At 48.6% G+C, this 24,632-nt stretch overlaps 1 protein-coding gene across 3 annotated transcripts in view; it reads left to right on the top strand.

Moving 5' to 3' along the window:
• The window catches only part of cplane1 (ciliogenesis and planar polarity effector 1), a 328,946-nt gene that overhangs the window by 291,865 nt on the left and 12,449 nt on the right, over positions 1-24,632 (top strand). For all 3 annotated transcript variants that reach the window (XM_063049649.1, XM_063049647.1, XM_063049648.1), the window contains 4 exons: positions 5,193-5,609; positions 11,015-11,045; positions 11,158-11,280; positions 18,756-18,909. In XM_063049649.1, the coding sequence (XP_062905719.1) occupies positions 5,193-5,609; positions 11,015-11,045; positions 11,158-11,280; positions 18,756-18,909 (725 nt within the window). The remainder of the gene's footprint in view (positions 1-5,192; positions 5,610-11,014; positions 11,046-11,157; positions 11,281-18,755; positions 18,910-24,632) is intronic.

Raw genomic sequence — 24,632 nt, 5'->3', positions numbered from 1 at the left:
TCAGCACCTGGCTGCATATGCCTCTTCGAACGAAGCCTGCCCAGTACTTACATGAGACATAGGGGATGGCAAGGCCTTTCAGCCCCTTAAGACTGCTGTACCATTCAATGAGATGATCTTTGACCTCACTCAGCACTATCCCTGTATCCCTTCATTCCCTAAAGTCTAGAAATCCACCAGTCTTGCTTCTAAACATCCTCAGGGACTGAGTCTCTACACCCCTTGGGATGGCTCATTCACTGTCCTCTGAGTGAAAACGTTTCTTCTCGTAGAACATAGTACGTTACGACACAGTACAGGCCCCTTCACCCACAATATTGGTCCAACCTTTTAACCTACTCTGAAATCAATCTGACCCTTCCCTTCCACGTAGCCCTTCATTTTTATATCATTCATGTGCTTTCTGAATGACCCTAATGTATCTGCCTCTATCACCGTCCACACTCCCACCACTCTCTGTGTAAAAAATCTACGTCTGATATCTGCTCTATACTTTCCTCAATCGCCTTAAAATTCTGCCCCTTTGTATTAGCCATTTCCACCCTAGGAAAAAGTCTCGACTGTCCACTCAATCTATGCCTCTTTTCATCTTGTACACCTCTATCAAGTCACCTCTCATCCTCCTCCTCTCCAAAGAGAAAAGCCCTCGCTCTCTGAACTCAGCCCTGAGAAGCCAACCACTTACTCAAAGACCCCAGGGTCTCTTCCCTGGGGACTGACAGAGTAAATGTGAGGTTCCCCAGGCCGAACCAGGGCTTAGGAGTAATTCTGCTGAACTCAACACAGGCCTACTTATTTTTTTTCTCATATCCTGTCAGGAAAAAGATACTAGCTGTCTACCCTATCCATGTCTCTCAAAACTTTTATAAACATCTACCAGGCACCCCTCAGCCTCTGTTGTTCCAGAAAAGGCATAAATTTGTCCAGCCTCTCTCAGTCCTTCAAATCCAGGCAGCATCCTAGTGAACCTCTTTTGCACCCTCTACAAAACCTCCACATCCTGTTTATAACGAGGCAGCCCAAAGTGACTGCAGTACTCCAGAGGTTTATAAAGCTGCAACATCACTTCCTGACTCTTGAACTCAATGTGACTAATTCAGGCAAACTTACCATACACCTTCTTTTCCACTCTGTCAATTATCAACCTGTACGGCCATTTAATCAATCAGTGGACTTGGGCCTTAAGATTGCTCTGTCTATAGGCAATGTTAAGGGTTCTGCCATTAACTGTGTTCTCCCCCTTTACATTTGCTCTCCCAAATACCTCACGCTTGGCCAGGTTATCTCGTCTGTAATTTCTCCTATATCTGCATCTGAGACACTGTATGCTTTGGCAATCTTCTACACTATCCACAATGGCACCAATCTCTGCATTGTTGGCAAAAGTACAAAGCCACCCATATAAATCACAGACTACAGAGATCCTTGTAGAACACCATAGTCACAGGCCTCCAGCCAGAATGAGTCCCATCAACCACTACCCTCTGTCTTCCGTGAGCAGTTCTGTTTGAGATGAGCAGTTGGGACAAACAATGACATTTTCATCCATTGGTAGAGAAATTATCGGAGAAGATTCTCAGGTAGTACCAGAATCAGGTTTAATATCACTGTATATTGTGAAATTTGTTGATTTAAGACAGAAATACATTGCAATAGGTTATTAAAAAACTATAAATTATAGTAAGAATTGTATCTATAAAAGATTAAATAGGTAGTACAAAAGAGCAAGGTGGTGTACACCATTCAGAAATCTGATGACAGAGGGGAGGAAGCTGTTTCTGAAACATTGGGTGTGTGTCTTCGTCAAGCTCCTGTACATTCTTGATGCTAGCAAAGCACTTAGCACAACTTTGTGTGGTAACAATCATGTCTTACAAACTGGAGATACAAGGATGATGAGATAATAAGACGTAAGAGCAAAATTAGGCCATTTGGCCCATCAGGTCTGCTCCACCATTCAATCCTGGCTTATTTATTATTTCTCTCAATCCCACTCAGCTGCCTTCTCCCCATAACTTTTGACACTGTAACTAATCAAGAACTCCTCAACTCCAAACAAGAGAAAATCTTCAGATGCTGGAAATCCGAGCAACACACACAAAATGCTGGAGGACGTCAGCAAGACAGGCAGCATCTGTGGAAGAGAGTAGTGTGGAAACCCTTCAGCAGAACTGAACCTTCGGAGACTCCATCTTCCTCTCACCCCATCATCCCTGAACACCCCAAACCTCTCTCCTCCTCAGACACGGCCAACCCCGTTCCCCACTCTGATCCCAGCTGTCGTCCGTGTCGGGTATTCCATTCCCTCTCTGAGGCAGAATGTTCTGTCCCCACCTTTGTCCCCCTGCGCCCACACCTCACTGAGTTCCACGCCCACCAGGATGCTGAGTTTTTTCTCTGCCGCCTCTGTCTCCTAGCCTACTTCTTTGGCAAGGACTCCACACCCCACACCGATGACCCCTTCTCCCGTTTTCAACTCTCCTTCTCTTCCTAGACACCATGCCCTGATCCTCTGCCTTCCCTGGACCTTTTCATTGCCAGCTGCCGATGGGACATTAACCATCTAAACTTTAACACTCCTCTCTTCTATTCCAACCTCACTCCTTTCGAACGCTCTGTTCTCCTCTCCCTCCACACCAATCCTAACCTCAGCATCAAACCCGCAGGTAAGGGGGGTGCTGTAGTAGTCTGGCGTCCTGACCTCTACCTTGCCGAGGCCCAGCGACAACTCTCAGACACCTCCTCTTACTTACCCTTCGAGCAGGACCCTACTGAAGAACACCAGGCCATTGTCTCCCACACTATCACCAACCTTATTGACTCTGGGGATCTCCCATCCACCGCCACCAATCTCATAATTCCCGCACCCTGTACCTACATAAGAAATAGGAGCAGGAGTAGGCCATCCGGCCCATCGAGCCTGCCCCACCATTCAATAAGATTATGGCTGATCTGTCCGTAAACTCAGCTCCATCTGCCTGCCTTTTCCCCATAACCCTTAATTCCTTTACTATGTAAAAACCTATCTAACTGTTTCTTAAATATATTTAGTGAGGAAACCTCAACTGCTTCCCTGGGCAGAGAATTCCACCGATTCACCACTCTCTGGGAAAAACAGTTTCTCCTCATCTCCATCCTAAATCTTCTCCCCTGAATCTTGAGGCAATGTCCCCTAGTTCTAGTCTCACCTACCAATGGAAACAATTTTCCTACTTCTATCTTATCTATCCCTTTCAAAATTTTGTATGTTTCTATAAGATCCCCTCTCACTCTTTTGATCTCCAGAGCGTATAGTCCCAGGCGACTCAATCTCTCCTCATAGGTTAACCCCTTCATCTCTGGTATCAACCTGGTGAACCTCCTCTGCACTGCCTCTAAAGCCAGTATATCCTTCCTCAAGTAAGGAGACCAGAACTGCACACAGTACTCCAGGTGCAGCCTCACCAGTACCCTGTACAGTTGCAGCATAACCTCCCTACTCTTGAATTCAATCCCTCTAGCAATGAAGGCCAACATTCCGTTTACCTTCTTAATAACCTGTTGTACCTGCAAGCCAACTTTTTGCGACTCATGGACAAGCACTCCCAAGTCCCTCTGCACAACAGCATGCTGCAATCTTTCACCATTTAAATAATAATTTGCTCTTCTATTGAACCTTTGGAGACTCCATCTTCCTCTCACCCCACCATCCCTGAACACTCCAAATCTCCCGTCTCTACCCCCTACCCAAGATCCACAAACCTGCTTGTCCAGGTAGACCCATTGTTTCAGCTTGTTCCTGCCCCACTGAACTCATATCTGGATACCTCAGATGGTGTTCCTCCACCATCAACACTGCCCTCCACCACATCTCCTCCATTTCACACACATCCGCTCTTTCCCCATCCTCCTGCCATCCTACCAGGGATAAGGTTCCTCTTGTCCTCACCTACCACCCCCCCAGCCTCCGCATTCAGCGCATAATTCACCAAAACTTTCGCCACCTCCAACTAGATCCCACCACCAAGCACATCTTTCCCTCCCCCACACTTTCTGCTTTCCACAGGGATCGCTCCCTACTCGACTCCCTTCTCCAGTCGTCCCTCCCCACTGATCTCCCTCCTGACACTTATCCTTGCAAGCGGAGCAAATGCTTCACCTGCCCCTACACGTCCTCCCTCTCTACTATTCAGGGCCCCAAACAGTACCTCCAGGTGAGGCGACACTACACCTGTGAGTCTGCTGGGATCATCTACTGTTTCTGGCGCTCCTGGTGTGGCTTTCTGTACATCTGTGAGATCCAACGTAGATTAGGAGACCACTTTGCCGAGCACCTGCGCTCCATCTGCCAGAACAAACGGGATCTCCCAGTGGCCACTCATTTTAATTCCACTTCCCAATCCCATTCCGATACGTCCATCCATGGCCTCCTCCATTGTCGTGATGAGGCCACACTCAGGTTGGAGGAACAACACCTTATATTCCGTTTGGGTAGCCTCCAACCTGATGGGATGAACATTGATTTCTCTAACTTCCAGTAATGCCCCCCCCCCTCCGTTTCCCATCCCCTTTTCCCTCTCACCTCATCTCACCAATCAACTTCCCAGCACTTTACTTCATCCCTCCCCCTCCCAGTTTCACCTATCACCTAGTTTTTCTTTCTCTCCTCCCCCCACTTCTTAAATCTAATCCTCAGCTTTTTTTCTCCAGTCCTGCCAAAGGGTTTCGGCCCGAAACCTCATAGTACTTTTTTCATAGATGCTGCCTGGCCTGCTGAGTTCCTCCAGCATTTTGTGCGTATTGCATCTATCAACCCCATTTAAGATGCTGGGTGTAAGTTCAAAGGTGATGTGTGGGGCAGATTATTACAGACTGGTGGGTGCCTGGAATGGCAGTAACGATAGAGGCTCATGAATTTGCAGAGAATGGAAGGATATGGACATTGTATAGGCAGAAGGGCTGAGTTTATCTATACGTTTAATTAGTTTAGCATAGCTTGGTGGGCCAAAGAATCTGTTCTTGTGCTGGACTGTTTTATGTTATATATTCTTTCCTGCCCCAGTCTGCTCTGCATGTGCTTCCCAAACCTCCTCCCAACCCAAAAGATTGATGCTTCCTCCCCACCCTGCAGGTGCTGCTTGACTCACTGAGTTCCCCTGGTAAACTGTTTAGCACCTATAACCCTCGGCCTTACCCATTTTGTTTTGCGGTAGATTCGTGCGTGACATGTGAGCCGGCTGAGGAGGAGGCTGTGGACCAGTGTCCCCTGCGTGAGGCTGCTGGATCCTGCGGGAGCAGATGTCTACCCCTGTCCACCCAGGAGGTAGCTGAGGGATGGTGTGAGGCAAAGCCGGCCACCGGATGCTGTGAACACTGGAGCTCAAGTAGACGTACCAATGTGGAGGATGGCGGGTGTCCGCGAGTGCTGGCAGCAGCAGCAGCTACCCTGGGATCCAGGGGGTGTGTTGGCTCGGCCCGTCTCTTCTCCCGGTCGTCTCTCACTCCGCAGCCAGCTCACACCCCCGTGTCAGTTCTCATCCAGGAGGAACCAAGGTTCAAGGTGGTGCGAGGAGGACGGGACCACCGCTCAACACCACTCATTGCTGCTGAGAACAATCGGCAGTGTGCTGGTAACCGCTGTCAGAGTGAGGGATGGCTGCCGGAGTGGGCGGGAGACCTCTTCAACGTAGTGAGGGAGAAAGGGGAATCAGCAGCCAGCTGGAAGGGCTGAGTCTTCAGCCGAGATAGGAAGGGCTGAAGGTGGCTTTGTGCTGAGGAGGAGGCTGAGGGTGAGGGGTGTGAGCAGGTTTTAAGGTGGTGGCTGTGGAGCTATACTGAGGGTGCTGGATTCCTGAAGAACATGTGATCCCTCGGGTCACCCAGCACAGGAATAGGATCTTCAGCCCTGTAGCCACCCATTCTGATCCCAACTTTCACTGCTTTGTAGCTCTCTGTACCTCAGTGACTGTGTACGTGTGGTGAGTGTCTGTTGGGCGAACCCAGCCTTCAAGCCACTTCAATCTGGATCCAATCAGGACGGCACAGTGGCGTAGTGATTAGTGTACAAGCTGTAAGATCAGGGTTAAATTCCATCTGCTCTCTGTAAAGAGCTTATAATTCTTCCCGTGATTGCTTGGATTTCCTCCCACATTGCTAAGACTTAGGGTTAGGGTTAGTAAGTTTTGTAAGTATGCTGTTTCGGCACCGGAAACGTGGCGGCACTTACGAGCTGCCGCCAGCACATTCTCGGTCTGTGTTGGTGGTTGACTAAACAACACATTTAATTATGTTTGAGTGTAGATATAACAAATAAAGCTCCTCTAAATCTCTTTATCTTTCAAAGCGAGGGGTCAGTGTGTTCACCCAGAATAATGAAACAGCAGCAACTGACAGAGAAGGGAAGTTGAGCAGATTGTTAATCTCACCAGGGCCCTGAGTGGGGAGGACATTCTCTGTGCAGACACAAGAGCACTGGACAGGAATAGAAAAGTCTGTCGTAAGTAGTGGATACAGCCCAGTCTATCACAGGGAAAGCCCACCCCACTATTCGTTTGAACATTATATGCCATGTCATGACATGAGCGATCGTGGTTCTTCTATCACCATGATTGTTCTTGGCAAATTTTTCGACAGAAATAGTTTGCCATTTTCTTCTTCTGGTGACTCCAGCCATTATCAATACTCTTCAGATATTGTCGGCCTGGCGGTCATGGTCACATAGCCAGGAATTGTGATATGCACCACCTACTCCCATGGCTTCACGTGGTCCTGATCGGGGAACTAATCAGGTGCTACACCTTGCCCAAGGGTGACCTGCAGGCTGGCGGAGGGAAGAAGCACATTGCACCTCCACCTCACCACTGGGCACATTTACATGGAGCGCTGCCATTATCTGAGACCCCCACCGCCCAGGCCGTGCTCTCTTCTTTCCACTACCACCGGGAAGGGAAGGAGGTACAGGAGCCTCAGGACGCACACCTCCAGGTTCAGGAACAGTTATTACCCCTCAACCATCAGGTTCCCGAACCGTGAATAACTCTACTCAGCGAAACTCTGAACTGATCCTGTGCCTACAGACTCACTCTCAAGGACTCTTTACAACTCATGTTCTAGTATTATTCATTTTTATTTCCACAGTTTGCTTTCTTTTGCAGAATAGTTGTCTTTGCTAATGTATAGTATTTCTTGTTTGCTTAAGGTTGCCATAGTTGAAGGGGGTCGTGGAGATAAGCTCCCACTTCCTATTAGTGGTGTGTGCCTCAAATAGCCTCTGACAACCAAATGCAGTTCCTGACCTTCACATGTGGCTTAGCCCAGCAGAACCATTTCTACTGACAGGAGAAGGGGCAAAGGTGGGTTACTGGTGCCTTAAAACCTAATTGCTTCAGGCAAATGGGCCTTGTCGCCTATGGTTGGCAGCTCATCTACAGGAAGGAAAACTCTGATTTCAAACCTCTGCTGCCTTGCGACTATATCCACCCAGGAGGAGGGCATTGGGAGTAAACCTGAAGGAAAAATCCGGAGCTGGCAATCCTATGTTGAATTCAACACTGACCTGGCAATTCCTATGACTCTGCTGGTACCAAACTGTCAGTCTCTGCTGTTCCCTTGGATTCATCAGATGTGTGGAGAGGCTACACGGGCAACAGCTCACTCTCCATATCGTACTGCCCTGGCTTGGATATCACATAGAGAGCGAGGGTCCATAGTTAACCCCGATCGACGTAGGGCCTCCATTGTATTTCTTCCACTTCCTGTAAATGCCTGCCTGATAATGAATCTCGAGGTAGTATATGGTAACATATACATACTTTGATAATAAATTTGCTTTGACAACAGACTGCAGATGCTGGAATCTGGAGCCCTGGAGGAACTCTGGGCTGGGCAGCATATCTGGAGGGAAATAGACAGTTATGTTTCGGGTTGAGACCGTTCAGCTGGCTGCTCCATAGATGCTGCGTGTTCTGCTGGGCTCTTCCGCTATTCTGTATGTAACACCCTGTGTACCCGGAAACACTGCAACCTGCAGGGCTCAGTATCAAATTCTACAACTTTAGGTAACAAAAGGAACTTGGATGTATAAATTGGAAACAGATGTTCTCAGGGAAATGAACGGCAGAAGTGTGGCAAATGCTCAGGGGATATTTGCGTGGCATTCTGCATAGGTACAGACAGGGAAAGGATGGTAGGGTACAGGAACCACGGTGTACAAAGGCTGTAGAAAATCTAGTCAAGAAGAAAAGAGAAGCTTACTTAAGGTTCAAAAAACTAGGTAATGATAGAGATCTAAAAAATTATAAGGCTAGCAGGAAGGAGCTTAAGAATGAAATTAGCAGAGCCAGAAGGGACCATGAGAAGGCCTTGGAGAGCAAGATTAAGGAAAACCCCAAGGCATTCTACAAGTTTGTGCAGAGCAAGAGGATAAAACATGACAGAATAGGACCAATCAAGTGTGACAGTGGAACCGGAGGAGGTAGTGGAGGTACTTAATGAATACTTTGCTTCAGTATTCACTACGGAAAAGGATCTCGGCAATTGTAGGGATGAGTTACAGCGCACTGAAAGGCTTGAGCATATAGATATTAAGAAAGAGGATGTGCTGGAGCTTTTGGAAAGCATCAAGTTGGATAAGTCTCCAGGACCAGATGAGATGTACCCCAGGCTACTGTGGGAGGCGAGGGAGGAGATTGCTGAGCCTCTGGTGATGATCTTTGCATCATCAATGGGGATGGGAGAGGTTCCGGAGGATTGGAGGGTTGCAGATGTTGTTCCCTTATTCAAGAAAGGGAATAGAGATAGCCCAGGAAATTATAGACCAGTGAGTCTTACTTCAGTGGTTGGTAAGTTGATGGAGAAGATTCTGAGAGGCAGGATTTATGAACATTTGGAGAGGTATAATATGATTAGGAATAGTCAGCATGGCTTTGTCAAAGGCAGGTCGTGCCTTACGAGCCTGATTGAATTTTTTGAAGATGTGACTAAACGCATTGATGAAGGTAGAGCAGTAGATTTAGTGTATATAGATTTCAGCAAGGCATTTGATAAGGTACCCCATGCAAGGCTTATTGAGAAAGTAAGGAGGCATGGGATCCAATGGGACCTTGCTTTGTGGATCCAGAATTAGCTTGCTCATAGAAGGCAAAGAGAAGTTGTAGATGGGTTATATTCTGCATGGAGGTTGGTGACCAGTGATGTGCTTCAGGGATCTGTTCTGCGACCCCTTCTCTTTATGATTTTCATAAATGACCTGGATGAGGAAGTGGACGGATGCGTTAGTAAATTTGCTGAGGACACAAAGGTTGTGGATAGTGTGGAGGGTTGTCAGAGGTTACAGAGGAATGTTGATAGGATGCAAAACTGGGCTGAGAAGTGACAGATGGAGTTCAACCCGGACAAGTGAGAGGTGGTTCATTTTGGTAGGTCAAAAATAATGGCAGAATATAGTATTAATGGTAAGACTCTTGGCAGTGTGGAGGATCAGAGGGATCTTGGGGTCCGAGTCCGTAGGACACTCAAAGCTGCTGCTCAGATTGACTGTGTGGTTAAGAAGACTTGCGGTGCATTGGCCTTCAATCGTGGGATTGAGTTTTTAAGAGGCGAGAGGAAATGTTGCAGCTATATAGGACCCTGGTCAGACCCCACTTGGAGTACTGTGCTCAGTTCTGGTCGCCTCACCACAGGAAGGATGTGGAAACTATAGAAAGGGTGCAGAGGAGATTTACAAGGATGTTGCCTGGATTGGGGAGCATGCCTTATGAGAATAGGTTGAGTGAACTCGGCCTTTTTTCCTTGGAGCGAAGGAGGATGAGAGGTGACCTGATAGAGGTGCATAAGATGTTGAGAGACATTGATCGTGTGGATAGTCAGAGGCTTTTCCCAGGGCTGAAATGGCTAGCATGAGAGGGCACAGTTTTAAGGTGCTTGGAAGTAAGTACAGAGGAGATGTCAGGGGTAGGTTTTTTACGTAGAGTGGTGAGTGCGCGGAATGGGCTGCCGGTGACGGTGGTGGAGGTGGATATGATGGGGTCTTTTAAGAGACTCTTGGATAGGTACATGAAGCTCAGAACAGTAGAGGGCTGTGGGTAACCTGAGGTAATTTCTAAGGTAAGTACATGTTGGGCACAGCTTTATGGGCCAATGGGCCTGTATTGTGCTGTAGGTTTTCTATGTTTCTAACTCACTCTGTCTGTCAGTCTCAGAAGGAGCCACTTCTGCCTGGTATCACTATAGCTCAGCTTTTGTTCCTCTGTTAGTACAGTCCGGCCTGCTGGACATGTTCCATTGCCTCTCCATGCACAACATGATGCCAGCTGCCCCAATATCAAGGCTTTGGAAAAGGTGCAGAAGAGGTTTACCAGGATGCTGCCTGCATTAGAGGGCAGGTTTTAACTCGGACAGAGTTCAGTTGCCTTCTCTGAAGCAGCAAAGGCTGAGGAGAGATCTGACAGAGGTTTATAAGATTTTGAGAAGCATAGATAGATAAGACAGGAAGTATCTTTATCCCAAGGTTCTAATTCCAGAGGGTATGCATTTAAGGTGGGGGGGGGCAGATTCAAAGAAGATGTGAGGGGCAGGGTTTTTTACACAGAGAGAGGTGGATTCCTGGGGTGGTGGTAGAGGCAGGAACATAGAGAGTTTTAAGAGACGTACAGATAGGCACATGAATGTGAGGAAAGTGGAGCGATGGGGCTTTGTGTAGGTAGAGGAGATTAGATAGTCTTTCAATTGCTAGTTTAATTGGTTTGGCACAACGTTATGGGCTGAAGGGCCTGTTCCTGTGCTGTACTGGTCTAATTCATCTGCCACCTCAGCCCTCCCCACCATTTCTGCCTGTGAGAACGATCACTGTTCCTCTCACCCCGGAAGCTGCTGAGAGTTTCTCACAGATCCTGGGAATATTCAGGTCTGCGGTGTCTCTAGCTCGTATTCACGTGCCGGGTGGAATAATGTGCTGGTTGGGGGGTGCCCCAGATACGATTCCCTCTGGATGGGCAATTCAGCGAAGGGTCATTCATAACATCTGTTTCCTTTGTAGCTCACAGTGGACCAATGGGAGAAATGGAGAGGTACGTATGTTCACCATGTGCCAGGGCAGGGAGATAAACACCATACCCCAGTGACATGCTGGGGAGTGAGGTGGCACTCCTCACTGGTTTCTCCCTCTGCATCTCTCCATAGGCCCCCGGACGAGCGGCTGGATCTAAGCGGGGTCAGCGATATCATTGGCGATCTGCTCAACGAGGGCAAACTCTCCGCAGAGGCCTTGGGTCTGAGCCAGGGGCAGGCCCAGTACCTTTCCAGGTGTGTACCTGTCCGTCTGTGTGTGTGTGTGTGTGTGTGTGTGCTTGCTTAGAGTAGGAAGGACGTGGAAACCATAGAAAAGGTGCAGAGGAGATTTACAAGGATGTTGCCTGGATCGGGGAGCATGCCTTATGAGTATAGGTTGAGTGAACTCGGCCTTTTGTCCTTGGAGCAATGGAGGATGAGAGGTGACCTGACAGAGGTGTATAAGATGATGAGAGGCATTGATCGTGTGGATAGTCAGAGGCTTTTTCCCGGGGCTGAAATGGTTGCCACAAGAGGACACAGGTTTAAGGTGCTGGGGAGTAGGTGCAGAGGAGAAGTCAGGGGTAAGTTTTTTACTCAGAGAGTGGTGAGTGCGTGGAATGGGCTGCCAGCGACGGTGGTGGAGGCAGATACAATAGGGTCTTTTAAGAGACTCCTGGACAGGTACATGGAGCTTAGGAAAATAGAGGGCTAGGTTAAGCTGAGGTAGTTCTAACGTAGGGACATGTTCAGCACAGCTTTATGGGCCAAAGAGCCTGAATTGTGCTGTAGGTTTTCTGTGTTTCTATGTGTCTGTCTGTCTGTCTCTATGTATTTATGTATGTGTATGTATGTCTGCCTGTATGTGTGTGTGTCATAGAACACAGAAGAGTACAGCACATTACAGGCCCTTCGGCCCACAATGTTGTGCCAACCCTCAAACCCTGCCTCCCATATAAGCCCGCAAATTAAATTCCTCCATATACCTGTCTAGTAGTCTCTTAAACTTCACTAGTGTATCTGCCTCCACCACTGACTCAGGCAGTGCATTCCACGCACCAACCACTCTCTGAGTAAAAAACCTTCCTCTAATATCCCCTTTGAACTTCCCACCCCTTACCTTAAAGCCATGTCCTCTTGTGTTGAGCAGTGGTGCCCTGGGGAAGAGGCGCTGGCTATCCACTCTATCTATTCCTCTTATTATCTTGTACACCTCTATCATGTCTCCTCTCATCCTCCTTCTCTCCAAAGAGTAAAGCCCTAGCTCCCTTAATCTCTGATCATAATGCATACTTTCTAAACCAGGCAGCATCCTGGTAAATTTCCTCTGTACCCTTTCCAATGCTTCCACATCCTTCCTATAGTGAGGCGACCAGAACTGGACACAGTACTCCAAGTGTGGCCTAACCAGAGTTTTATAGAGCTGCATCATTACATCGCGACTCTTAAACTCTATCCCTCGACTTATGAAAGCTAACACCCCATAAGCTTTCTTAACTACCCTATCCACCTGTGAGGCAACTTTCAGGGATCTGTGGACATGTACCCCGAGATCCCTCTGCTCCTCCACACTACCAAGTATCCTGCCATTTACTTTGTACTTTGCCTTGGAGTTTGTCCTTCCAAAGTGTACCACCTCACACTTCTCTGGGTTGAACTCCATCTGCCACTTCTCAGCCCACTTCTGCATGCTATCAATATTTCTGCAATCTTTGACAATCCTCTACACTATCTACAACACCACCAATCTTTGTGTCATCTGCAAACTTGCCAACCCACCCTTCTACCCCCACATCCAGGTCGTTAATAAAAATCACAAAAAGTAGAGGTCCCAGAACAGATCCTTGTGGGATACCACTAGTCACAATCCTCCAATCTGAATGTACTCCCTCCACCACGACTCTCTGCCTTCTGCAGGCAAGCCAATTCTAAATCCACCTGGCCAAACCTCCCTGGATCCCATGCCTTCTAACTTTCTGAATAATCCTACTGTGTGGAACCTTGTCAAATGCCTTACTAAAATCCATATAGATCACATCCACTGCACTACCCTCATCTATATGCCTGGTTACCTCCTGAAAGAACTCTATCAGGCTTGTTAAACACGATCTGCCCTTCACAAAGCCATGCTGACTATCCCTGATCAGACCATGATTCTCTAAATGCCCATAGATCTTATCTCTTAAGAATCCTTTCCAACAGCTTTCCCACCACAGACATAAGGCTCACTGGTCTATAATAACCCGGACTATCTCTAATACCTTTTTTGAACAAGGGGACAACATTCACCTCCCTCCAGTCCTCCGGTACCATTCCAGTGGACCATGAGGGCATAAAGATCCTAGCCAGAGGCTCAGCAATCTCTTCCCTCGCCTCGTGGAGCAGCCTGGGGAATATTCCGTCAGGCCCCAGGGACTTATCCGTCCTAATGTATTTTAACAACTCCAACATCTCCTCTCCCTTAATATCAACATGCTCCAGAACATCAACCTCACACATATTGTCCTCACCGTCATCAAATTCCCTCTCATTGGTGAATACTGAAGAGAAGTATTCATTGAGGACCTTGCTCACTTCCACAGCCTCCAGGCACATCTTCCCACCTTTATCGCTCATCAGTTCTACCTTCACTCCTGTCATCCTTTTGTTCTTCACATAATTGAAGAATGCCTTGGGGTTTTCCTTTACCCTACTCGCCAAGGCCTTCTCATGCCCCCTTCTTGCTCTTCTCAGCCCCTTCTTAAGCTCCTTTCTTGCTTCCCTATATTCCTCAATAGACCCATCTGATCCTTGCTTCCTCAGCCTCATGTATGCTGCCTTCTTCCACCTGACTAGATTTTCCACCTCACTTGTCACCCATGGTTCCTTCACCCTACCATTCTTTTATCTTCCTCACCGGGACAAATTTATCCCTAACATCCTGCAAGAAATCCCTAAACATTGACCACATGTCCATAGTACATTTCCCTGCAAAAACGTCATCCCAATTCACACCCGCAAGTTCTAGCTTTATAGCCTCATAATTTGCCCTTCCCCAATTAAAAATTTTCCTGTCCTCTCTGATTTTATCCTTTTCCATGATAATGATAAAGGCCCGGGAGTGGTGGTCACTGTCCCCTAGATGCTCACCCACTGAGAGATCTGTGACCTGACCCGGTTCGTTACCTAATACTAGATCTAGTATGGCATTCCCCCAGTCGGAAAGCCATTAAGGGCACCAAGAGGCAATATCGAGCCAAGTTGGAAGCCCAGGCTAACCAGAGGGATGCCAGTAGACTATGGCAGGGTCTAAATGAGATCACTGGGCGCAAAGAAAAGGCTGGAAATATCAATAGCTGTAGCGCCTCTCTTCCTGATGAACTTAACGTATTCTACGCAAGATTCGAACAGAAGAGGAGCGTCCCATTCCCTCCGGATGAACCGGACCTGGTGGCATCGAGATTCATCGTCACCGAGGAGGACGTTAGAAGGGCCTTCCTGAAGATAAATCCAAGGAAAGCAACAGGCCCAGATGGCATCCCGGGACGGGTTCTCCATGCCTGTGCAAGCGAGCTAGCTGGAGTGTTTGCTGACATCTTCAACTGGTCCTTGCTTCAGTCTAAGATCCCCTCGTGTTTTAAGAAGGCAACGATAATCCCAGTGCCGAAGAAGAGCAAGGTGGCATGCCTGAATGACTATCGACCTGTGGCTCTGACATCAATTGCTATGAAGTGCTTCGAGAGATTGGTTATGGCACACCTCAACCACAGCCTACCGGTCAACCTCGACGCTTTGCAATTTGCCTACCGGTGCGACAGGTCAATGGCAGACGCCATCTCTCTGGCCCTACATTCCTCCTTAGAACACCTGGAGAATAAAGACGCATACGTAAGGCTCCTTTTCATTGACTACAGCTCTGCCTTTAATACCATCATTCCAAATAAACTGATTCCTAAGCTCTGGAACCTGGGCCTTAGCACTCAGATCTGCAGCTGGATCTTCAACTTCCTCACAGACAGGACCCAGGCTGTAAAAATAGGGGACAAGCTCTCCTCTACAATCACTCTGAACACCGATGCCCCACAAGGCTGTGTACTCAGCCCCCTGCTGTACTCACTGTACACCCATGATTGTGTAGCTAAGTTTCCATCGAACTCAATATATAAGTTTACTGATGACACAAAAATTGTAGGCCGTATCTCAGGTAATGATGAGTTTGAGTACAGAGAGGAAATTAAGAACCTGGTGACATGGTGCGAAGACAATAACCTATCCCTCAACGTCAGCAAGATGAAGGAATTGGTTGTTGACTTCAGGAGGAGTAGCAGACCACACGACCCAATTTACATCAGTGGTGCGTAAGTGGAACAGGTCAAAAGCTTTAAGTTCCTCGGGGTCAATATCACAAGTGACCTGACTTGGTCCAACCAAGCAGAGTTCACTGCCAAGAAGGCCCACCAGCACCTTTATTTCCTGAGAAAACTAAAGAAATTTGGCCTGTCCCCTAAAACCCTCACTAATTCTTATAGATGCACTTTAGAAAGCATTCTTCTAGGGTGCATCACAACCTGGTATGGAAGTTGTCCTGTCCAAGACCAGAAGAAGCTGCAGAAGATCGTGAACACGGCACAGCACATCACACAAACCAATCTTCCATCCTTGGACTCACTTTACACTGCACACTGTTGGAGCAGTGCTGCCAGGATAATCAAGGACATGACCCACCCAGCCAACACACTTTTCGTCCCTCTTCCCTCCAGGAGAAGGCTCAGGAGCTTGAAGACTCGTACGGCCAGATTTGGGAACAGCTTCTTTCCAACTGTGATAAGACTGCTGAACGGATCCTGGCCCAGATCTGGGCCGTACCCTCCAAATATCCAGACCTGCCTCTCGGTTTTTTTTGCACTACCTTACTTTCCATTTTTCTGCTTTCTATTTATGATTTATAATTTAAATTTTTAATATCTACTAATTTTAACTTTTTAATATTTAGTATTGGTAATCTAGGGAGCGGGAAGCGCAGAATCAAATATCACTGTGATGATTGTACGTTCTAGTATCAATTGTTTGGCAACAATAAACTAGAAAGTAAAAGTAAAAGTTAGCCTGTCAACATACTGTGACAGGAATCCATCCTGGACACACTTAACAAACTCTGCCCTGTCTAAACCCTTGGAACTAATCAGGTGCCAATCAATATTAGGGAAGTTAAAGTCACCCATGATAACAACCCTGTTATTTTTGCACCTTTCCAAAATCTGCCTCCCAATCTGCTCCTCTGTATCTCTGCTGCTACCAGGGGGCCTATAGAATAGCCCCAATAGAGTAACTGCTTCCTTCCTGTTCCTGACTTCCACCCATATTGACTCAAAAGAGGATCCTGCTACATTACCCACCCTTTCTGTAGCTCTAATAGTATCCCTGACCAGTAATGCCACCCCTCCTCCCCTCCCCCCCCCATCCCCTTTAAAGCACTGAAATCCAGGAATATTGAGAATCCATTCCTGCCCTGGTGCCAGCCAAGTCTCTGTAATGGCCACTACATCATAATTCCATGTATGTATCCAAGCTCTCAGTTCATCACCTTTGTTCCTGATGCTTCTTGCATTGAGGTACACACATTTCAGCCCTTCTACCTTACTGTCTTTACACCGTTTATTCTGCTTCTCTTTCCTCAAAGCCTCTCTGTATGTTAGATCTGGCTTTACTCCATGCACTTCTTTCACTGCTCTATTGCTCTGGGTCCCATCCCCCTTGCAACTTAGTTTAAACCCTCCTGAACCATGCTAGCAAACCTACCTGCAAGGATATTGCTCCCCCTTGAGTTCAGGTGCAACCCATCCAATCTGTACAGGTCCCACCTTCCCCAGAAGAGATCCCAATGTTCTAAAAATCTAAAACTCTGCTCCCTGCACCAACTCCTCAGCCAAGCATTCAACTGCCATCTCCTCCAATTCTTACCATCTCTGTCACGTAGCACTGACAGCAATCCTAAGAACGTCACCCTTGAGGTCCTGTTCTTCAGCCTTCTGCCTCGTTCCCGAAACTCACACTTCAGGACCTCATCCCTCTTCCTGCCTATGTCGTTGGTCCCAACATGTATCACGACTTCTGGTTGCTTTCCCTCTCGTACCAGAATGTTGTGCATCCGGTCAGAGACATCCCGGACCCTGGCACCCGGGAGGCAACAAACCATGCGGGTGTCCTTCTCACGTCCACAACATCTCCTGTCTGCTCCCCTGACTATAGAGTCTCCAATGACGACAGCTCTCCTCTCCTCCGTCCCACTCTTCAGCACCACAGGGTCAGACTCAGTGCTGGAGGCCCTGCCACCGTGGCTCACACCTGGTCAGTCGTCCCCGCCAACAGTATCCAGGACGGTAAACTTATTATTCAGGGAATGGCTACAGGGGTGCTCTGCACTACCTGTCTGCTCACCTTCGCTTTCCCCCCTCTGACTGTCACCCAACGACCTGCTTCCGGCAGCCGTGGTGTGACTTCCTCCCTGTAGCTCTCATCTATGACTGCCTCATTCTCCCTTATGAGTCGAAGGTCATCCAGCTGCTGCTCCAGATTCCTTACACGGTCTTCCAGATCGCCCAGCCATATGCACTTCCGGCAGATGTGACTCTGCGGGAGAAGGGTGTTCCCCTAAGACTGCCACATCTCACATGAGAGGCTGTGCATGTATGTGACTGTGTGGCTGTCTGTCAGTACAAGTCTGTGTCTATGTGCACTCTGAGACAGGACAAGATGGTTGGATTTTTCAGACTTGTATTGCAGTCTGTGTAATTCCGGCTTCTTTAGAGTTGGGCAGCTCCCCAGGCATTTCACATCCGATGAGCATTTCTGGGTGTCTGGAAAACCTGCTTCACCAGGGCAGGCATTGGGAAGAGGGCCATACAGGGGCTTAACATTACACCACCACCCCCTCCCCCTTAACACTCTTCCGCCAGTCCTGATGTTTGCAACAGAACACCTTGGATGGGTCTCTGCATGTTACTCGTTCAGTGGGTTGTTCTGGAGTGTGTGATGGGACAGTTTAGAGGGAGCTTAACTCTGTGTCTGACCCCGAGAGTGTTTGATAGGACAGTGTAGTGGGAGTTTCACTCTGTGTCTGACCCTGAGAGTGTGTGATGGGACAGTGTCGAGGGAGTTTCACTCTCTTTCTGACCCTGGGAGTGTGTGATGAGACAATGCAGAGGGAGCTTCACTCTGTGTCTGACCCTGGGAGTGTGTGATGGGACGGTGTAGAGGGAGTTTCACTCTGTGTCTGACCCCGGGAGTGTGTGATGGGACAGTGTAGAGGGAGTTTCACTCTGTGTCTGACCCCGGGAGTGTGTGATGGGACGGTGTAGAGGGAGCTTCACTCTGTGTCTGACCCCGGGAGTGTGTGATGGGACAGTGTAGAGGGAGTTTCACTCTGTGTCTGACCCCGGGAGTGTGTGATGGGACAGTGTAGAGGGAGTTTCACTCTGTGTCTGACCCCGGGAGTGTGTGATGGGACGGTGTAGAGGGAGCTTCACTCTGTGTCTGACCCCGGGAGTGTGTGATGGGACGGTGTAGAGGGAGTTTCACTCTGTGTCTGACCCCGGGAGTGTGTGATGGGACGGTGTAGAGGGAGCTTCACTCTGTGTCTGACCCCGGGAGTGTGTGATGGGACAGTGTAGAGGGAGTTTCACTCTGTAGCTTCAGCCTTTTCTGAATATCATGGTGCACTGATACCTCTTCGTTTGGATGTGTCCCTGCAGATGTTCCAAGGTTGCAAAGAGAAGTGAACAGGAACGGAAGGAGATCCAGGAGTGGATGATACGCAAGAGGCGGCAGAGACTTGAAGCTTATCTGGGGAATCGGAATGAATTGAGGGAAAGGGAACGAAGACCTTACGTTACGAAGGATAAGAGGGTGAGGGACTAATGTTCTGTCCTGCTCAGAGCCAAAGTAAAAGCAAAAGAGAGGGCATACAAGGAAGCCAAACATAGTGGGAAGATAGAGGATTGGGGAGCTTTTAAAAACTTGCAGAAAGAAACTAAGAAGGTCATTAGGAAGGAAAAGATGAATTATGAAAGGAAGCTGGTGACTAATATCAAAGAAGATACTAAAAGCTTTTTTAAGTATATAAAGGGTAAAAGAGAGTTGAGGGTAGATATAGGATCAATAGAAAATGGTCCTATATCTGGAGGACCATTGTAATGAGAGGCGCAGAGATGGCAGAGGAACTGAATGTGTATTTTGCATGAAGACATCTGCAGTATACCGGACATTCAAGAGTGTCAGGAAAGCAAAGTATGTGCAATGAAAATTACAACTGAGAAGGTGCTCAGGAAACATAATGGCCTGAGATGGATAAATCTTCTGGACCTAATGGAATGCACCCTCAGTTTCTCTGATGGAAGCTATAGATCTGTTAGCCTGACGTCAGTGGTTGGGAAGTTGTTGGAATCGATTGTTAGGGATGAGATTACAGAGTACCTGGAGGCACATGACAAGATAGGCCAAAGCCAGCATGATTTCCTGAAAGGGAGATCCTGTCTAACAAACCTACTGCAATTCTTTGATGAAATTACAAGCAGGGTAGACAAGGGAGATTCAGTAGATGTGGTGTACGTGGGTTTTCAGAAGGCCTTTGACAATGTACTGCACATGAGGCTGCTTAGCAGATAAGAGCCCGTGGAATTACAGGGAAGTTTCTAACATGGGTGGGGCATTGGCTGGTCGGCAGAAAACAGAGTGGGAATAAAGGGATCCTATTCTGGCTGGCTGCCGGTTACCAGTGGAGTTCCACAGGGGTCGGTGTTGGGACCACTGCTTTTTACGATGCATGTCAATGATTTGGGCTATGGGATTGATGGATTTGTGGCTAAATTTGCCAGTGATACAGGTGAAGGAGCAGGTAGTGTTGAGGAAACAGAGAGACCTAGATAGTTTAGGGGAATGGGCAAAGAAGTGGCAAATGAAATACAATGTTGGAAAGTGTATGGTCATACACTTTGGTGGAAGAAATAAAAAGGCAGACAATCATTTAGATGGGGAGAGAATTCAAAATGCAGAGATGCAAAGGGACTTGGGAGTCCTTGTGCAGGATACCCTAAAGGTTAACCTCCAGGTTGAGTCGGTAGTGCAGAAGATGAATGCAATGTTGGCATTAATTTCTAGAGGTATAGAATGTAAGAGCAGGGATGTGATGTTGAGGCTCTATATGGGGCTCGTGAGACAACACTTGTGTGTGGTGTGCAGTTTTGGTCTCCTTATTTTAGAAAGGATTATGATGATGGTTATGAGGACACGCAGTCCCCTTTTATTGTCATTTAGTAATACATGCATTAAGAAATGATACAATGTTTTTCTAGAATGATATCACGGAAACACATGACAAACTGACTTAAAAACTAACAAAAACCACATAATTATAACGTAGTTACAACAGTGCAAAGCAGTACCACAATTTGATAAGAACAGACCATGGCACAGTAAAAGTCTCAAAGTCTCTTAAAAGTCCCATCATCTCACGCAGACGGTAAACCTCCAGCACCGCAAACTTGCCGATGCAGCATCCTGGAAGCATCTGACCACAGTCCAAGTCCGAGTTCGTCGGAAAAACTCTGCGCCTCCGACCAGCTCTTCGACACCGAGCACCATCCCTGCCGAGTGCTTCGACCCTGGCAACGGGCGATAGGCAAAGCTGAGGATTTGGGGCCTTTGTCTCCGGAGATTCTTCATCGCACAGTAGCAGTGGCAGTGAAGCAGGCATTTCAGAAGTTACTCCAGATGTTCCTCTGCATTTCTCACGGCTGCCTCCATCAAATCCAGATTGTGCACGGCCCCCTAGTTACACATAATCGATATTCATTCGGAATGGCGCCATCTTCTCCTCCTCAATATACTGACATTGGAGCGGGTTCAGAGAAGGTTCACAATAATGATTCCAGAAACGAGAGGGTTACCATATGCGGAACGTCTGGCAGCTCTTGGGCTGTATTCCCTGGAGTTCAGGAGAATGAGGGGGGATCTCATAGAAACATTCCAAATGTTAAAAGGCCTGAACAGATTAGATATGGCAAAATTATTTCCCATGGTAGGGGATTCTAGGGCAAGAGGGCACGACTTCATGATTGAAGGACATCCATTTAGAACTGAGATACGGAGAAATTACTTTAGTCGGAGGGTCGTAAATCTGTGGAATTTGTTGCCACGAGCAGCTTGTGGAGTCCAAGTCACTGGGTATATTTAAGGCAGAGATAGATAGGTTCTTGTTTAGCCAGGGCATCAAAGGGTATGGGGAGAAGACAGGGGAGTGGGGATGACTTGAAGAATTGGATCAGCCCATGATTGAATGGCGGAGCAGACTCAATGGGCTGAATGGCCTGCTTCTGCTCCTATATCTTATGGTCTTATGGATATCACTGCACTAACGTGGACTGTGTACCGCCGTACTAACGTGGACTGTGTACCGCTGTGCTAACGTGGACTGCGTACCGCCGCGCTAACGTGGACTGCGTACCACCGCGCTAACGTGGACTGCGTACCACCGCGCTAACGTGGACTGTGTACCACTGTGCTAACGTGGACTGTGTACGGACTGTGTACCACTGCACTAATGTGGACTGTGTACCACTGTGCTAAAGTGGACTGTGTACCACTGTGCTAACGTAGACTGTGTACCACTGTGCTAACGTGGATTGTGTACGGACTGTGTACCACTGTACTAACGTGGACTGTGTACCACTGTACTAACGTGGACTGTGTACCACTGTGCTAACGTAGACTGTGTACCACTGTGCTAACGTGGATTGTGTACGGACTGTGTACCACTGTACTAACGTGGACTGTGTACGGACTGTGTACCACTGTACTAACGTGGACTGTGTACCACTGCGCTAACGTGGACTGTGTATGGACTGTGTACCACTGCGCTAATATGGACTGTGTACCGCTGCGCTAATATGGACTGTGTACCGCTGCGCTAACGTGGACTGTGTACCACTGCGCTAATGTGGACTGTGTACCACTGTGCTAATGTGGACTGTGTACCACTGTGCTAACGTGGACTGCGTACCGCTGCACTAACGTGGACTGTGTACCACTGCGCTAACGTGGACTGTGTACCACTGCGCTAACGTGGACTGTGTACCACTGTGCTAATGTGGACTGTGTACTGCCGTGCTAACGTGGACTGTGTACCACTGTGCTAACGTGGACTGCGTACCGCTGCACTAACGTGGACTGTGTACCACTGTGCTAACGTGGACTGTGTACCACTGTGCTACTGTGGACTGTGTACCGCTGTGCTAATGTGGACTGCGTACCACCGCGCTAACGTGGACTGTGTACCACCGTGCTAACGTGGACTGTGTACCACCGCGCAAACGTGGACTGCGTACCACCGCGCTAACGTGGACTGCGTACCACCGCGCTAACGTGGACTGTGTACCACTGTGCTAACGTGGACTGTGTACGGACTGTGTACCACTGCACTAATGTGGACTGTGTACCACTGTGCTAACGTGGATTGTGTACGGACTGTGTACCACTGTACTAACGTGGACTGTGTACGGACTGTGTACCACTGTACTAACGTGGACTGTGTACCACTGTGCTAACGTAGACTGTGTACCACTGTGCTAACGTGGATTGTGTACGGACTGTGTACCACTGTACTAACGTGGACTGTGTACGGACTGTGTACCACTGTACTAACGTGGACTGTGTACCACTGCGCTAACGTGGACTGTGTATGGACTGTGTACCACTGCGCTAATATGGACTGTGTACCGCTGCGCTAATATGGACTGTGTACCGCTGCGCTAACGTGGACTGTGTACCACTGCGCTAATGTGGACTGTGTACCACTGTGCTAATGTGGACTGTGTACCACTGTGCTAACGTGGACTGCGTACCGCTGCACTAACGTGGACTGTGTACCACTGTGCTAACGTGGACTGTGTACCACTGCGCTAACGTGGACTGTGTACCACTGTGCTAATGTGGACTGTGTACTGCCGTGCTAACGTGGACTGTGTACCACTGCGCTAACGTGGACTGCGTACCGCTGCACTAACGTGGACTGTGTACCGCTGCACTAACGTGGACTGTGTACCACTGTGCTAACGTGGACTGTGTACCACTGTGCTACTGTGGACTGTGTACCGCCGTGCTAACGTGGACTGTGTACCACAGTGCTAACGTGGACTGTGTACCACTGTGCTAACGTGGACTGTGTACCGCTGCGCTAACATGGACTGTGTACCACAGTGCTAACGTGGACTGTGTACCACTGTGCTAACGTGGACTGTGTACCGCCACGCTAACGTGGACTGCGTACCGCCGCGCTAACGTGGACTGCGTACCGCCGCGCTAACGTGGACTGCGTACCGCCGCGCTAACGTGGACTGTGTACGGACTGTGTACCACTGTGCTAACGTGGACTGTGTACCGCCGCACTAACGTGGACTGTGTACCACTGTGCTAATGTGGACTGTGTACCGCTGCGCTAACGTGGACTGTGTACCACAGTGCTAATGTGGACTGTGTACCGCCGCGCTAACGTGGACTGTGTACCACAGTGCTAACGTGGACTGTGTACCACTGTGCTAACGTGGACTGTATACCGCCACGCTAACGTGGACTGCGTACCGCCGCGCTAACGTGGACTGCGTACCGCCGCGCTAACGTGGACTGTGTACGGACTGTGTACCACTGTGCTAACGTGGACTGTGTACCGCCGCACTAACGTGGACTGTGTACCACTGTGCTAATGTGGACTGTGTACCGCTGTGCTAATGTGGACTGTGTAGCGCCGCGCTAATGTGGACTGTGTACCACTGTGCTAATGTGGACTGTGTACCGCTGTGCTAATGTGGACTGTGTACCGCTGTGCTAATGTGGACTGTGTACCGCCGCGCTAATGTGGACTGTGTACCGCTGTGCTAATGTGGACTGTGTACCACTGTGCTAATGTGGACTGTGTACCGCCGCGCTAACGTGGACTGTGTACCGCCGTGCTAACGTGGACTGTGTACCGCCGTGCTAACGTGGACTGTGTACCGCCGCGCTAACGTGGACTGTGTACCGCAGTGCTAACGTGGACTGTGTACCGCCGTGCTAACGTGGACTGTGTACCACTGTGCTAACGTGGACTGTGTACCGCTGTGCTAACGTGGACTGTGTACCGCCGCGCTAACGTGGACTGTGTACCGCAGTGCTAACGTGGACTGTGTACGGACTGTGTACCACTGTGCTAATGTGGACTGTGTACCGCTGTGCTAATGTGGACTGTGTAGCGCCGCGCTAATGTGGACTGTGTACCACTGTGCTAATGTGGACTGTGTACCGCTGTGCTAATGTGGACTGTGTAGCGCCGCGCTAATGTGGACTGTGTACCACTGTGCTAATGTGGACTGTGTACCACTGTGCTAATGTGGACTGTGTACCACTGTGCTAATGTGGACTGTGTACCACTGTGCTAACGTGGACTGTGTACCGCCGCGCTAACGTGGACTGTGTACCACTGTGCTAACGTGGACTGTGTACTGCCGTGCTAATGTGGACTGTGTACCGCCGTGCTAACGTGGACTGTGTACCGCCGCGCTAACGTGGACTGTGTACCGCAGTGCTAACGTGGACTGTGT

This window comes from Mobula hypostoma, chromosome 5 (genome assembly GCF_963921235.1).
Source record: "Mobula hypostoma chromosome 5, sMobHyp1.1, whole genome shotgun sequence".
NCBI lineage: Eukaryota > Metazoa > Chordata > Chondrichthyes > Myliobatiformes > Myliobatidae > Mobula > Mobula hypostoma.
The sequence above is the reverse complement of the archived record's forward strand: the minus strand, read 5'-3'. Positions and strand labels throughout refer to the sequence as shown.